Source organism: Bos taurus, chromosome 3 (genome assembly GCF_002263795.3).
Source record: "Bos taurus isolate L1 Dominette 01449 registration number 42190680 breed Hereford chromosome 3, ARS-UCD2.0, whole genome shotgun sequence".
Lineage (NCBI taxonomy): Eukaryota > Metazoa > Chordata > Mammalia > Artiodactyla > Bovidae > Bos > Bos taurus.
The window spans coordinates 19,161,438-19,178,497 of NC_037330.1; the positions used below are offsets into that span (position 1 = coordinate 19,161,438).

General features: G+C 43.6%; 1 protein-coding gene, 1 long non-coding RNA gene and 1 pseudogene across 4 annotated transcripts in view; 1 reads left to right on the plus strand and 2 right to left on the minus strand.

Annotated features, from left to right (window-relative positions):
- Positions 1-4,709, minus strand: part of SNX27 (sorting nexin 27) — a 79,526-nt gene extending 74,817 nt beyond the window's left edge. Inside the window, exon 1 of one of the 2 annotated variants that reach the window (XM_010803021.4) lies at positions 4,237-4,709. In XM_010803021.4, coding sequence (XP_010801323.1) covers positions 4,237-4,547 — 311 coding nt within the window. In that variant the 5' untranslated portion in view covers positions 4,548-4,709. The remainder of the gene's footprint in view (positions 1-4,236) is intronic. The other variant, NM_001098956.2, reaches the window with a different exon arrangement.
- A 53-nt stretch (positions 4,710-4,762) lies between these two features.
- On the plus strand, positions 4,763-17,058 carry LOC112445949 (uncharacterized). Of its 2 annotated transcripts, XR_009493858.1 has the most exons (4): positions 4,763-4,920; positions 11,561-11,632; positions 14,389-14,725; positions 16,973-17,058. It is a non-coding gene; the product is annotated as an uncharacterized lncRNA (long non-coding RNA). The 2 variants fall into 2 exon arrangements; XR_009493857.1 differs by lacking the exon at positions 16,973-17,058 and having other exon boundaries at positions 4,765-4,920; positions 14,389-14,820.
- On the minus strand, positions 12,306-12,563 carry LOC100297233 (ribosomal protein S27-like pseudogene; annotated as a pseudogene).
- Positions 17,059-17,060: the final 2 nt, after the last annotated feature.

The window sequence follows — 17,060 nt, forward strand, 5'->3', positions numbered from 1 at the left end:
CCTGTAGATTCACTCCAGGTACAGGTTCGGTATGTAGACTGCATTAACCACACCTCGCAAGGGAGTAAAAAATAAAGACTTCAGGCCACCATGCAAGACCTACTGACTCATAATCTTTAAAGGGTGAGCCTGAGAATCCATACTTTTGACAAGCACACCCAGTGATTCTTATACTCACTAAAGCTTGAGAATCACTGCCATAAAAACTTCCTTTGATCAATAACCACGATTTCAAACACCATTTTCAAAATCTACCTTGAAAATCTAAGGTAAATAGACTTCAGCTACAACTGAGAAAGCAGATCTTAAGAAGGTACTTTTTAACTCATAAAAATACTTGTGGCCCCAACCTCTTTTTAGTCAATTTTCAAATAAAATGAAGCAAAAAGAGAGAATGCCTATGACATATTTATAAGTTTTAAAAATAAATTACAAATAAATATATATATACACACAAACATCTTCAATTTTTCTTATGGTTTAACACAGGAAAGTTATATTATCTTGCTGCTATCAAGAAGTAAGGCATACACCCTCTGCCTAGCATAAACATATCACAATACTGAATGCTTACAAGCCAACCTTAGGGTTCATGTTTATTGAAGACCATACTATACAAATACCAGAGACAAAACAAACTAGCCAACAGACAAACCTAATCTCTCAAAAACAGACCTATATCCATATCCAGTGCACACTTAGACCCTCCTAAAGGCATCTCTTAAGAAATCAATCAAGAGCCCATGAAACTACCTTAAGAAAAATCAACCTGAAGTCAAATATTTCATATGCTATATAATTAGTGCAAAGACATATTTATTTTGGTTCTACTGGCTGAAAGTATCCTTTCTCACTAGCCTCCAGGTATATACACATCACAGGGAAGACACTCAACATATATTACACTGTGAAAAATTACAAGGTGGAGACTAACAGTGTCATTTGAGAAAACTTTCCATCTGCAGTAAAAGTCACAGAGGCTTGTTCCTACTCTAGTATCTAGCCTTGCAACATGACTCTTTCCCAAACCAGTTAAGAATCTAGTCAGTTTTGAAGGGAGAAGGACAAACCAAACCATACTGAATTCAGTTTAATGACTTCTCCAGGATTCAGTGAGGACAAGGCCATAGTAAGGAGCCTTTAAAGAAATGCACAGAAATAATGCTCTTTTTTGTCCAAGCCTGTATTCTTTTAAATCTCAAAGTTATTCTATTCTTTCAAACTTCTGTCAGTTGTCAAAATTACTGCAACATATGGAAATTGTAATAATTTATGTATTGAAAGGAAGCAGAAAAGTCTGAAAGGGCAATTATCAAGGCCCAAACATCCACCTTTGACTCAATACAAACTACACCTATACAATAATAACCTACCTAGACCTACCCTGACCCTACCTGGCACTTCATCAACATCCAAAACTTTCCTGGGACAATAGAGAGCTTAATTAGGGAACCTGGGTGAGAGACAGAGAAAAGTGTTGCCTAAAGAACGCTTTAGGAAAATCAGCATCAATCTAACCAAGATCAAAACAAGTTCCAGATACAGATATCCCTCAAGAACCATGTCTCTGATTTCCTCCTCTCACTTGAAAACTAAGGAGAAAATATAGACTTTAGTAGAAGGAAGGAAAGAGAAAGAAGCTGTGTAGTTGAGGACCCAAACAACTTACCAACTACCTTGGCTTTGTGGTGCAACTATCACTGTTTTCACTATTAGCAGAGGTGCCTCAAAGAATTTGGAAATCAAAATACAGTTGGAAGGTGAGAAACCAATGTCGGAAGATATCTGATCATCACAACCTTCCAAGAAAGGTTCTCTAAGCAAAGAGTGCTCTTTTTGCTCTGCCCATGAAAATAAAGTTCTCCACTCACCACTAATGATGGGCTAAAATGTAATGTCTTTTCTCTAGAAGGAGAAATGGGCCTAGACTGGAACCTGTGCCTGCGGCAAGTCTTCTATAGGGAATCACCTGAGGTCTCCTTTACAATACCTAGTTTATATCTGAACTCTGGCAAAAACCACAGAAAAGGCAAGCCACCAACTACACTAGTTAGTATATATAAAATGGTCATGTTAGCTGTTGTCTTCTACAGAGTTCTTTGTTTCAGTTTAGTTCCTTTACCTCCAGTAAAGAGTACATGATTTAGAACTCTATGATAAATTTATAATTTTAAATAAACACTTCAGTTTTAAATTCAAAAATAAACAGCTGGATCCAAAATTAACTTTGAAAAGGAAAGGGAAATGACAATTCCAAGAGCTTCTACCAGAAGGAAATGTCAGTCACAGATTTTGAGTTATCTAGGAAAAAAACAAAGAATTAGGTGCCCAGGTATAAAACAAAAGGTTGAGAATAAAACCTCAAAAGATTAAGAATATTTTGCCAGAGAGAAACCAGAAAGACTGTAGGACATTAACAGAAAAATAACTCATCCAATTACAAAAAGGACAAAGGAAAGGTATAATAGCTTCAAACACTTACTTTGGTGAGCTACTCTTTCTTGAAGTGTAAGGTAAGAGGAAACAATGAAGGGATACCACAGAGTAAGAATGTCAAGGCTAAGGGTAAGAGGCCTGAGCTGAATAAAAAAGGACAGACCCTCTACAGGTCCCTCAAAACATTATTCCCCTGAAGCTTTGATCAAACCTACTGTTCTACTAGAGAAGAGGCTGAAGGTTAGGGAAATTATAGTTAAAATAACATTTATAAAAATGAGAAAGAGGGAATTCCCTCGCGGTCCAGTGGTTAGGACTCTGAGCTTTCAATTCCGTTGGGGGGGTGGGGGTGGGGGGGGGACGGAGATCCTGCAAAGAGCAAAGCAAGGTCCAAAAAGAAAAGAAAAGAGGAAGATTCATGAGGACAAATCTAAACTCTGAAAGGAAGAACAGAAGTATGGGAAAAAAGGAATATACAAGGCAGAGTCAGCAAGATTGAAGACTGCTGAGGAGAATGGAGAGACAGCGTATACACCATCTACCAGTGTATCAGCAAGAACTATAAAAATTTTAATACAAAGTATAAAAACACAAATGTAACAGCTGGATTAAAGGAGTGGAGGAGGTCTGCAAAGAAAATGCAAAACAGGGCAGCATCCCGCCAGAGTTTTAAAGGATGCAGTGAGGAAGTAAGGATGAAGGAATACGAAGGGGGAGGGGTTGCAGCGAGGAAAGAGGAAGGGCTGCAACAGCAGAAGGAGCCTAAAAAGAGAAAAAAGGGAAAGCAACCCAGAGGAGAGAAAGACTAAGATAAATATAAAGCATGAGATAACAAGGGAATACAGCAGAGAATGAAAACGGCATGCCCTGTAAAAGTGCGGAGGTCAAAGACCCAAAAAGGGCCGTAGTTTGGGGGAAGTACCAGCTAGGGAGAGTTCTACCATAAAGCTCTGACTCAAAAGAAGTATGAGTACCGTGCAGGAGTAAAGACGAGGGCCAAAACAGGTGTGCTCTCAGAGAGGTGTGATGGAACACTAGACTCAAAATCCTGATGTGATGTAGGGACTACCGTGAAGAGAAACCATCGTGTCAAAGACGACGCCGCCGCCACCACCACCAGCAAAAAAACCCAAGGGTCAGAGAAGAAGGTATTCTTGGAGTATGAACACAAAAAAAGAGGGGACACACGGTAGGATACAAAAATACAGCGAGTGCTTAACCATAAGGAGAGGGTAACTAAGGGAAGAAAAGGAAGTATAGCGTGGAGGGATATGTTTTCGGAGAAAAGTAGGAGCAGACCAAAGGTCCTGCCTCTTTGGTCTAGAGGACAGAAGGGACGGTCCACGGGGGCTGAAAGGAGTGGTAGAGAGCAAGAAACTATGATGTTCAAGATGAGAACTGGTGGGGGGGGGGGGGGGCGGCGGTGGGACACACAGTGGCTGGGTCAGAAAAAGAGACGCTGTCAGTCAGAAGCAGAAAGAGGTTCAACTAGAGGAAAGCGGAGAAGGCGGCAGCATGCCGAGGGGGAAGGCAAGCGGGGCAGAACAGAAGCCAAAGCAATGGGGGCAGGGGTAACAGCAGGAGGGACGCTGGGAGATTACAGGGAGGGAGGTGGGGGTCCCAGAAACCCAGGGTGTGGGGAGGTAAAAGGGCCAACCTCCGTGGAGGGGCAGGGGACCAGAGGGCAGGTTCGGGGGTTGCAGGGAGGTGCGGCCTGAGGGTGACAGGGTTAGAGGAGAAATGCAGGGACAGACGGAGGGGAGGGGGCGGGGTGAAACAGCGGGCAGCCCCAATACTCACACCTCCAGAATGCGGTCTCCCTTGCGCACCCCGGCCCGGTCGGCTGCCCCCCCGGGCAGCACGGCGCTCACATGCTGCAGCGGCGCGTACAGCTCTCCGTTGATGCTCCGCAGTTGCCCGCCCTCGCTCACTTGGCCCCGCACGTTGAAGCCGTAGCCGGACTCGGACTTGACGATGCGCACGACCCGCGGGCCGCCGCCTCCCCCGCCGCCGTTCCCGGCGCAGTGGAGCCCAGACCCCCCGCCGCCGCCGCCACCTCCGTTCCTGTGAGGGGCTGCGGGGTGAATCCCTTCCCCGTCCTCGTCCGCCATCTTGCGAGCTAGCAAGCCGTACTCCCACCGCCCTACACCTCCACTCCCTCCGCGCGTGCTCGCCCTTCTGAGCCGCCGCGCGACCCCCGGTGCGCGCGCCCGCTCCGCCGACCGCGGGACCCTAGTCGGCCACGGAGCTACCGGCGCGGGTTAAGGGGAGACAGGGGGCGGGGGAAAAAGAGGACGGTTAGACGCCTTGAAGCCTCCTGGGAGATGTAGTTTCTGGTTGGTGGGGGAGGGGAGAGGGCTGGGCCCGGGCCGGAGCTGAGGTTATTCGACGCAATTCGGGGCGCAAAGCCTGCTGGGGGTTGTAGTTCGTCTTTTATGCTCGTTTTATGCTGTTGGACCAGGAGTCCCTAATCCGGCCTAGAATGTAGGTGACAGATTAATCTTTTGGTGCGGGGCAAATTTAATTTTCTTTTCATTTCATAACTTCTAAAAATAATTCTATTAGGACAGATTTGACATTTGTGATTCAACACAGTGTTAAATTATAACTCGTTTGCTCAATATTTTGTGTCTACATACATCATTATTATTACTTTCTTTTTTTCCCTAAGTCCTGCCTGCCAGCATACAGAATCTTAGTTCCCCTACCAGGGATGGAACCCGTGCCTCTTGCAGTGGAAGTGCAGGAGTCTTAACCACTGCACTGCCAGGGAAGTCCCTACATACATTATTGTATTTCAGGACTCCCAACTATCTTGTGAGACAACTGGGTCATGAATGAGGAAACTGAACTAAAGACATCCAGCTATTAAGTAACAGGAACTAAAGCCCAGTTATTTTTGTGCAACGTTCTTTTCTTATATTGCAACTACATAAGAACTGTGACTCTGTGGGGCCCCATGGACTATAGCACTCCAGACCCCTCTGTCCTTGGAACTTTCCAGGCAAGAATACTGCAGCAGGTTGTCATATCCTTTTCCAGAGGATCTTCTCAACCCAGAGTGCCCCATCTATGGAAAAAGCTTATGTAGAGGAAACTATGCTGCTAAGTCGCTTCAGTCGTGTCCGACTCTGTGCGACCCCATTGACGGCAGCCCACCAGGCTCCCCCATCCCTGGGTTTCTCCAGGCAAGAACACTGGAGTGGGTTGCCATTTCATTCTCCAATGCATGGAAGTGAAAAGTGAAAGTGAAGTCACTCAGTCGTCTCCGACTCTTAGCGACCCCATGGACTACAGCCTACCAGGCTCCTCCGTCCATGGGATTTTCCAGGCAAGAGTACTGGAGTGGGGTGCCATCACCTTCTCCGAGAGGAAACTATAGTCTCGGTAATTTAGACCTGGATATTAGAGTGGCCAAGTAATAATTTCAATTGAGTAGTGATTTTGTTTTCTGGGTTTTTTTTTTAGTTTTAAAATGTTCATTTTTTTTTTCTTACTGAAATATAGTGATTTACAATATTATGTAAGTTTCAGGGATACAACATAGTGATTCACAAGTTTTAAAGATTATACTCCATTTATAGTTATTATAAAATATTGGCTATGTTCCCGGTGCTGCTCAATATATCCTTGTAACTTACCTATTTTATACCCAGTAGTTTGTACCTCTTAATTCCCAACCCCTATCACGCTCCTCCTACCTTCCCTCTCCACACTGGTAACACTAGTTTGTTTTCTGTATCTGAGAGTTTATTTGTTTCTTTCTTTCTTTCTTTTAAGAATCTGTTCCTTTTTTATTATATTCATTACTGTGTTTTATGTCTTAGATTTCATATATAAATGATAACGTAGTATTGAGCAATGATTTTGAAGTTACCTTTATTTCAAATTCATTTTGTTTCCCCCAACAGCACAGTAGTGTTCTTTGCAAATAGCAGTAATTGATGTTTTTTGGCTTAGAAACACAAACACAAGCTTATAAATATTGTGCAGAATGCCTGGCAAGCCAAGTAAGAAGAACAAGAACAAAAATATGAAAAATAGCTTGCTTAAGCACTTACTGCTCAAGTCTGGCAAGCTAATAAGTCTGTTAGTTTCATGAACGCTGAAAAAAGATCCAAGATTCCTGGGTCAGAGACAAAGGAATTTTATTCATGACAGGAGCAACAACTTCAGCCCCTTTGTATTAATTCCTCTTGCCCCACCAAGTGCCATGAGGATAACATGAAGGCTCAGATGAATGCTGTGCACTTGGTGGATTTAAACTCCACAGTTGAGGAACACTGATCTTGGGGAACCTACACTATTCTGTAGGGAGTAGTAAACAAATGTATTCTTTATCCTGGAGGGAGAGCTTATTTCATTCCTCACGTCTGCTCACTGTAAACATAACCCTGAGAAATGACCCTGGTAAAAAATGGTCAGGGCCTTGCATTCTTGTCATATGCAGGAAGGTGGATTTGGGTATGTGCATGCTCAGTTGTTTCTGACTTATTGCAACCTTATGGACTGTAGTCTGCCAAGCTCCTCTGACCATGGAAATTTTCAGGCAAGAATACTGGAACAGGTTGCCATTTCCTACTCCAGGGGATCTTCCCAACCCAGGGATCAAACCCACGTCTCTTGCAGATTCTTTACTAATGTGCCACCTGCGATGCCCCAGGAAGGTGGGTAAAAAGCATAAAAAACCCATGAAGGATTGTCTCTCTCCACATTACTATGTGCCAGACACTAAGCACTCAACACTAAATACTTTATATCTATAATTTCATTTAGTCCTTACAACTCTTTAATGTTCTGTATTTCATAGATTAAGTAAACAGGCATAGAGAGCTCACACAGCTAATAAGCTATGAATCTAGGAAAAACAACAGGGATACATAGTTAGAAGAGAATAAAAGTTAATTTACAGAGGTTTGATGACTTGTAAAAGCAACAAGCAACCCCTCCAAAGAATTTATGGACTATATAAGCACACCCGGGAGAAAAGCAGTAGAATAGGGAATTCCCTGATGACTCTGCTTTCACTGCTGAGGGTACTGGTTCAGTCCCTGGTCAGGGAACTAAGATCCCACAAGCCAAGAGATGCAGCAAAAAAAACAACCCCAGTAGAATAACTAAGATATCTTATTAAAATGTGGGATGAGGACTCAAAGTTATTGTATTATAACATAAAATTAATGTGCCATATTTTATAACCAAGCTAATGAAGAGGGGTCTTGAATAGTTAAATAAATATGGAAATGAATAGAAGTTGGAATGAGAATTTTGCTCCAAAATAATAATGGCATTTAGATTGAACATGAATCATTTGGTTTGAACAGAGCACTGGATGGGAAGAAATTTATCCAACAAAGCAAGGCATCAGAGAAAGGAAAAGAGAACTTGCACTAAAAGAGCTGGGCTTTTTTTTTTTTCTTCATTTGTGTATTTGTCAAAGATATACTGAATGCCTATCTGCTTTACACTCTGTAATAGTGGCTAGGGATCCAAACATGGTATCTACAAACTCCATGAAGGCAATATGACATGATCAAACCTACAAATGTGCATGCTCCTTGATCTGTCGGTTCCACTTACAGAAGTTCATTCTACTGTCACACTTGCACATGTGTGAAATGACATTTTTGTGAAGTTATTCACTGCAGTATTGTTTGTCTTCACAAAAGCTAGGAAATAATGTTCATTGGTTAAGATACAGCCACAATGAAAAACTGAAAAACTGTAAGTAAAGAATAAGGAAGTTCTTTACCAAAGAGGAATGACCTCATGGACACTAGGCACAATTAAATGAAAAGGTGCAGTCTGTAGAGTATGATACCACTTCTGCATAAAAGGGAACCATCAGTTCAGTTCAGTTCGGTCGCTCAGTGTTGTCCAACCCTTTGCGACCCCATGAATCACAGCACTCCAGGCCTCCCTGTCCATCACCAACTCCCAGAGTTCACCCAGACTCACATCCATCGAGTCAGTGATGCCATCCAGCCATCTCATCCTCTGTTGTCCCCTTCTCCTCCTGCCCCCAATCCCTCCCAGCATCAGAGTCTTTTCCAATGAGTCAACTCTTCAAATGAGGTGGCCAAAGTATTGGAGTTTCAGCTTTAGCATCATTCCTTCCAAAGAAATCCCAGGGCTGATCTCCTTCAGAATGGACTGGTTGGATCTCCTTGCAGTCCAAGGGACTCTCAAGAGTCTTCTCCAACACCACAGTTCAAAAGCATCAATTCTTCGGCGCTCAGCCTTCTTCACAGTCCAACTCTCACATCCATACATGACCACAGGAAGAACCATAGCCTTGACTAGACGGACCTTTGTTGGCAAAGTAATGTCTCTGCTTTTCAATACCTTATCTAGGTTGGTCATAACTTTCCTTCCAAGGAGTAAGCGTCTTTTAATTTCATGGCTGCAGTCACCATCTGCAGTGATTTTGGAGCCCCCCAAAATAAAGTCTGACACTGTTTCCACTGTTTCCCCATCTATTTCCCATGAAGTGATGGGACTGGATGCCATGATCTTCATTTTCTGAATGTTGAGCTTTAGGCCAACCTTTTCACTCTCCACTTTCACTTTCATCAAGAGGCTTTTGAGTTCCTCTTCACTTTCTGCCATAAAGGTGGTATCATCTGCATATCTGAGGTTATTGATATTTCTCCCGGCAATCTTGATTCCAGCTTGTGTTTCTTCCAGTCCAGCATTTCTCATGATGTACTCTGCATATAAGTTAAATAAGCAGAGTGACAATATACAGCCTTGACGTACTCCTTTTCCTATTTGGAACCAGTTTATTGTTCCATGTCCAGTTCTAACTGTTGCTTTCTGACCTGCATACAGATTTCTCAAGAGGCAGGTCAGGTGGTCTGGTATTCCCATCTCTTTCAGAATTTTCCACAGTTTATTGTGATCCACACAGTCAAAGGCTTTGGCATAGTCAATAAAGCAAAAATAGATGTTTTTCTGGAACTCTCTTGCTTTTTCCATGATCCAGCGGATGTTGGCAATGTGATCTCTGGTTCCTCTGCCTTTTCTCAAACCAGCTTGAACATCAGGAAGTTCACGGTTGACGTATTGCTGAAGCCTGGCTTGGAGAATTTTGAGCATTAGTTTACTAGCGTGTGAGATGATAGATATGTTTATATCTCTAGAAGTATTCACAAGAAGGTCTTCCCAGGTGGCACAGTAGTAAAGAATCCGCCTGCCAATTCAGGAGATGCAGGAAACTCAGGTTCAATCCCTGGATTGGGAATATCCCCTGGAGTAGGAAATGGCAAACCACTCCAGTATTCTTGCCTGGAAAATTCCATGGACAGAGGAGCCTGACAGGCTACAGTCCATGGGTCGCAAAGAGTCAGACAAGACTAAGCCCACACACACACATTCACAAGAAACCAATAACATTGATCACCTCTGGGAAAGGGGACCGGACAACTGCGGGGAGCAGGGAGGACAGGAGTGGGAGACATGTCACTATATGCCATTTTGTAAGTTCTTTTAGATAGATGAATGTGTTGCCTGTTCACAAAATAAATACAGAAAATACTTCGAAGGATCAGATTGGAAGAAAAGGTGATCAGAGCATCAAAATCGGAAAATAAAATAAGACACCATTACCACTCTCAAGAATCTAGCAAGAGAGACAGCAAGAGAAAAAGTGATTACAGTACAAGCCTTGGCGCTCCTGAGCAATGAGAGCTGTGACAGAGGCTGCGCCAGCTGCTCAGAGTGCACACCGGAGAGGGCTTTCACACGGAACGGCTGACTGATCGTAGAGGAGTTAGCCAGGCACGGAAGGGTAGAGGTGGAAGGGCATTCTGCCAAGGCAGAGAGAGTTTTTTTCAGCTTTTTATTTTGTATGGTGTGTAACTGATTAATGATATTGTGACAGTTTTAGGTGAACATCAAAGGGACTCAGCCATACATACACATGTATCCATTCTTCCCCAAACTTTCCTCCCATCCAGGCCACCACACAACACCGAGCAGAGTTCCATGTGCTGTCCTTGACAGCTATCCATTTTATATTTTATTTTTTATTATTATTTTTTTTACTTCCAAAGGCATAAGTCTGAAGTTTTATTGAGGACAAAATTATGTTCCCTAGAAATGACAGCCGAATAAAAAAGGACAAGTGGCTCCTGGATTTAAGAGGTCATTGTTCCAGATTAGAGGGATTAAAAGTTGAAGGATGTCACCTGGGAGTTAAAGTACATAGGAGAGATAACAGGCATTTTACAGCGGCAGAGAATTTAAACATTACTTTGCAAGTTGAAAAGAAAGGCTCAAGAATTGTAGTTTGTTACATTAGAGTGGTAAAAAGCCAAAAATGTAGAGGCACCAAGTACAGTTCACCACTTTTTCTCTGGTAAAAAACAAAAAGAATTTCCCAAAGGGCTAAGTTTTGAGTGTTTCAGCTAGACATCTCAGGATCACACAATTTTTAAATGCAACATCTGTCCTGGATATATCAAAAAACGATCTTCTTTTATTCTGCCAATGCGTAGATCAATGTGATGGTTCAGGTATTCTCCAGAAGTTCGCAGGTTCTTACCAGATTCTCCTCTTTACCCTCTCTGTGGTGTTGGCATCAACAGCTTTCCTCTTTCTAAGTAAGGAGTCCTTATATTCAGCTCTGTGGACTTTAAACTTGGAAACTGCCTTCATTTTATTTCACAAACTAAATGAGGAGGAAAATTAACCATTTATCACATCTAATTTGGGACATGCAATTGAAATGATGTAGCCTCCCTACCCTTAGTCACCTGGTGGACCAAAGATCCTGACCAACTTACTGAGAAGCAATAAACTGCATGTGGCAAACAGATACCACTCAGAAGTGGAAATCACTGCTAAACTTTAGATTATAGCTAGTTTTGCTCAAATGCATAGTGAGAGATGATTCAGGCAACACAGCACATACCATTACCTACATGTGCATTTCCCATCTTTCAGACAAAAGTTGGAATACCTCTAAAAATCACTGAATAAAAATTTCCTGTTAAATATATAGTGTTATTTAATTTGAAGCATTACTTTTTTATAGCAATACTTAAGAACAGACTTGACCCTTAAAGCCTTACTCCAGTGAAAATAGATCTCCTTCTTGCCATCTCCCTTATTCTTTTTCCAGCATACAGTGCCTTCCTGAACAAGATGCAGACAGTTTCGGTTGTTTACGTACCAACTCTAGGTACACAGTCAGGTAATGAACATCATCTGTGTCTCAAAAAGTTCAGGTATCACCCTCATTCACCTCTATTCACCTTCTCTTTCCTTTCCTCCTTTACTTCTAGGTTCTTACACATCCACACGTTCTCCCCCTCCTTTCATGAGTCCACAACCCCCACAAGCTCAGAATCAGCTGCAACACTGGCTGTGGAGAATAAGACACTAACTTCTGCCTGGACAAGTCTTTAACTATAGGAGATTTCTAGCCCCAGATCAGGTGCCTAGCAGGAACCTCTACACTCACACACCTTCAAGCAAGGCTTCTGAGAACTGTAAATAAAGCATTCTAAGCTGTTTTATATTAAAGTGGCGTGCTGGATTGCGTTTTAAGTATCAACTGTCAGTTCTTAATTCTAGGAAAACATAAAAGTGAAAGGAAATACCCCATTTACATACTATTCCAGTTTTTAATCAAGCTCTGCAGATTTACTCCATGAACCTAGGGATAGCAATGTCCCAAATGGACTTTTTAAGTACTTGGCCACTTACTTGCCCCAGACTCTAGAGTGACTCTAGAGTCCACTCTACTGGTTGCCCCTGAATATGTGAGGTAAGAGCTTCCTAGCAGTAAAACAAGACAAGAGACGGGATGTATCCAAAACGTGTTTATTGGGATGGTTTCCCGTTCGTCTTGATACAGGGTACTTTTAGTGCTGCTTCCGTCTGAAGGAGCATCCTTCTGTAAGCCTTCCTTTTTCTCCTGCAGGCTGGCAGAGGACAGTAGAGTAGCCAACACACAAAACTACTACTGTTTGTGCATGGCTAAAGACGGTGGTGATTTTATAGCATCCAAGGCATTTTACATCCATGAAATAGGAATTGGGGCTCTGCACCAGGTGCTTCTTCTTGTGTTTCTTCTTCTCCTCTTCTGGAGAGGGATGAAGAAGACTCTTTGCAAGAGGCATGTTCTCATGAGGTTGTCACTGCTGGAAAGTTATCCATTTTAAATATGGCAGGACACACAGAGATTTGTAAGAACATGGAACAATGTGAGAACTGCAAGCTAGAGCAGAAGTGACAGGGAGGAAGTGGGCACAGAGGAGACAGGAGAAGTGGGCAAGAATCAGATCCGGGAGGGTTGCAGATACTGAAGAGGGTGCCCAGGAGTTTGGATGTCATTCCAAAGTACTTGGGGGCCTCTGAATGCTTTTGAGCTGAGCAGCAGTATCATCAGATCTGTGCTTCAGAAGGTTCATTCTGTGCAGTGTGGAGATAGAATGAGATAGATCAGTTAAGAAGCGACTGCAGTGATTCAGGTGACAATTGATGAGACTCGAGCTAGGGCAGTGGTGATGGAGGGGAGAAAAGCTAAAGAAAAAGGACTTGGTGACCATTTGGCTCTTAGGTGGGTGGGGGAAGAAAGAATGATGACTTGCCAGTGGGATTCTTTAAGAGCAGGCATGAAACGGAAGAGGAAAAAGTTTGGGCGGAAAGATAATGAATTCAGTTTGGGGTATGTTGGATTTGAGGGGCCTGCAGGAGACCCAAGAAGAATTGATCAGTTACTGGTTGGATTCATGAGTCTGGCATTGGGGGAAAGGGTCTGGGCTGGAGCATAGATTTGGGAGCCATCAGTCCTGGGTGGGGCTCCTGAGGGTCCCAAGGCAGAGTGGTAGTGAGTGAGAGAAGGGACAAGGTCAGAGCCCAGAGAATCCTCTCCCTCTTCAAATTTAGGAGACTTTAAGAGGAAGGAGATTGGGGGAAAGACTGAGAAAGAGGAGTCAGAGAGTTGGGGGACCCAGAGAGAGCAGGGACGTGAAAGTTGATGAAGCTACCTTTGGAAATAGGATAATTTGCAGAGCACCTAGCCAAGAGTGTCGTTAGTCCTCACAATGACCAGGTAAATAAAAGCGTTTTTGAGAAACTAGACTTGGATAACCAGCAGACCCCAATCACACTGCTCAGTTCAGTTCAGTTCAGTTCAGTTGTTCAGTCGTGTCCGACTCTTTGCAACCCCATGAACTGCAGCACGCCAGGCCTCCCTGTCCATCACCAACTGCCGGAGTTCACTCAAACTCACGCCCATTGAGTCGGTGCCATCGAGGCATCTCATCCTCTGTCGTCCCTTTTCCTCCTGCCCCCAATCCCTCCCAGCATCAGAGTCTTTTCCAATGAGTCAACTCTTCATATCAGATGGCCAAAATACGGGAGTTTCAGCTTTAGTATCATTCCTTCCAAAGAATACCCAGGACCGATCTCCTTTAGAATGGACTGGTTGGATCTCCTTGCAGCTAGTTAATAGCAAAACTGAATCTGGAACCCAAATTTCTGACACCAAGGCCAGGACTCTCCATTATCCAGCTTCCTTTTTGGCTAAAAAAAAAAAAAAGAGTTCTTCCTATCCTTTGTGATGTACAAAGTCAGCAGGTTTCCGTTAGCTTTCTGTGTACTGTGAGGAGAACCCCACCTCCACACCATCACTCATATAATTCTTTGGTCCCTGATGGCCTGCCTCTTCTCTTCCCCTCTTTGCTGGTCTAAGTTCTACTCATCCTTCAACCTGTAGCCTAAGTCCCTCCGTAAAACCTCCCCTGAGGATTCCAGTTTACTCTGACCCCTCTCTCTCTTTTAAATTCCTGCAGCAAATACACCTTTCCATGACCCCATCACCCCCTCAGTGAGTCACATACTTGTGTAATTCCCTCGCCTTGAGTGTGGGTGGGACCTGTGACTTGCTTCTAGGCAGTAGAACATGGTGCAGATAATGATGTGTCACTCCCATGGTTACAGACACATTATATAACACTCCTTTGTTGCTGACTGGAGTGAGAGTCTCTTGCTGGCCCTGAAGAAGAACTCTGCCATGTTGTGAACGGCCTGTGGAAAAGGCTCGTGGGAGGGAACTGCAGGAGCCTCTAGGATCTGAGAGTTGCCCCCGGTGGACAGCAAGAAAAGAGGACCCTCAGTCCTAAATCTGCAAGAAACTGTTACAACCACCTCATGAGCTTGGAGGAAGATCCTGGCTTCAACTCGGGGAACATAACCCAGCCAATGACTTGTTGCAGGCTTGTGAGACCCTAAAGAGAACTCAGCTAAGCTGAACCCAGACTCCTGGATCACAAAACTTGTGAGATTATGTGTGTTGTCTTAAACCACTGAATTTGTGGTAACCTGTTACATGATGATAGGTAATAAATGTAACTCCTGTTGCATCTATGGTCAGTTTAGATTGTAACAATTTATTACCTAGTTTAGCTTTACCTTTCCAATCTGAACATAAGCTTCTTAAAAATGAGGAACTTGTCCCATGTGACTTGTCACGCCCTCAGAGTGTATCATAGTGAGAGGCACTAGAGAAGAAGTTCAACAGGGTGGATAGCGTGTTAGTTAAGGAAAGGACTGTAAAGTGGCTAATAATATCTGCTGCCTAGCGGCATGGTGGGGAGCAGATGGGAATACATGGGAAACACCTAACATAATGCTTAGCACCGGGCTATTATTAAGAATGCTAACAAATACCACATCTAGCCCTGTTTCCTCATTTTGCTGATAAAGAACTAGCTCCCTCCACTATCACCCTTTGAAAAAGGAAATAGACCCAGCAAGGTAACAATGACTGTCAAAAGTCACTCAGTAAATCAATGGCTAGCACCCAATCCTAAGTAGAAAGATGACATGATTTATGTCCCATGAAATCATGGATTGAAGAAAACAGAAAGAGGACCTCTTTCCCCTTTTTTAGGCCTCTGCCCTAATTCTGACTCTTCTTTCTTTTTCACTATTTTCTGTACTTTTTTTCTGTGAAGACCATGTGAAAAACCACCTTTTTTTTTTTTTTTTTTTTTAATGTAAACTGAGTAACTGATTTGCAAGAATGGATAATTCCGAGACTGGAGGCTTCCTGAGCTTCCTTGGTAGCTCGGCTGGTAAAGAATCTGCCTGCAATGTGGGAGACCTCGGTTTGATCCCTGGGTTGGGAAGATCACCTGGAGGAGGTCATGGTAACCCACTCCAGTATTCTTGCCTCTAGAATCCCCAGGGACAGAAGAGCCTGGCGGGCTACAGCCCATGGGGTCTCAGCGTTGGGCATGGCTAAGCGACTTAGCACAGCACAGAGGCTTCCCAGGTGGCCCTAGCGGCAAAGAACCCGCCTGCCAATGCCAGAGACATAAAAGACCCAGGTTTAATCCCTGGCTCGGGAAGATCCCCTGGAGAAGGAAATGGCAACCCACTCCAGAGTATTCTTGCCTGGAAATCCCATGGACAGAGGAGCCTGGCAGACTACAGTCCATAGGGTTGCAAAAGAGTCAGACACAACTGAAGTGACTTAGCACAGAGGGTTTATGGGGGCTTCCCAGGTGGCACCAGTGGTAAAGAATAAGATCCCCTGGAGTAGGAAATCCAGTATTCTTGCCTGGAAAATTCCATGAGCAGAGGAGACTGGTGGGTTGCAGTCCATAGGGTCTCAAAAGAGTCAGACACTTCTGAGCAACTGAGCACAGAGCGTTTATGAGTCAAGATTCCTTTAGTTGCAAAGGAAAGAAACTCATTTCAAACTAGCTTAAGCAAAAAGAATTTGTTGGTTCACGTAGTTAAGAAAGACACTGAGTATTTCTGTTAAATGTAGCTGTGTAACAAACCATCCCAAAGTTTAGTGATATAGCACCATCATTTTATTATTCTATGGACTGTATGGGTCAGGAATTCAGATAGGATACGTAGGGGTGACATTCCTGCCCCTCGATGCCTGGAAATTCAGTTGGGAAGACTGAGGCTCAAGGTGACTCGATGCCTGGGTTCATCTGGATATGTCTCATTTCTGGTTGAGGCTGTCTGCTGGGACCTCATCTAGGGCTGTTGGCATGACCCTGTGGTCTCTTCATGTAGCCCCTGTCTTCTTCAAGCATGATGCCTGGGTTCCAAGGTCAGAAGTCCCCAGAGAATAAAGCAATAGTGTATGGCATTTTTATGATTCAGTGTCAGAAGTCACATAGCACCACTTCCACCATACATTTTCAGATCAAGTGGTCACAAATGTCTGTCCAGGTACAAAAGGCAGGGATACAGACACCACCACTCCACAGAAGGAGTGTCAATGTTGCATTGTAATTAGAGTACGTGGGATGGGCTATATCCTGGTGGCCATTTCTGAAGAAAATGATCTGCCACTCTGGGGTAGTTCACAGATGTAAAACAAATGCTATAGGAGCCTAGGCCTTAAGGTCTGACACAGAGAACTCAAGGTCGCTTCCCTCTTTTTCTTCTGCCTTTTGTTTCTGCTCAACTCTGTTTCTTTATCTAGTAGTAAAAACAAAACAAAAAAAAAAAAAAAAACCCACCTTGTTTTTCTCAGCATCTGTATATCATTTTCTAGGGAAGGACTCTGGCCGTTCCCTGAGTCATGTGCCTCCCACTTGGACTGATTGAAGTTGCCTGGAGAATGAAGAACTATGATTATCCAA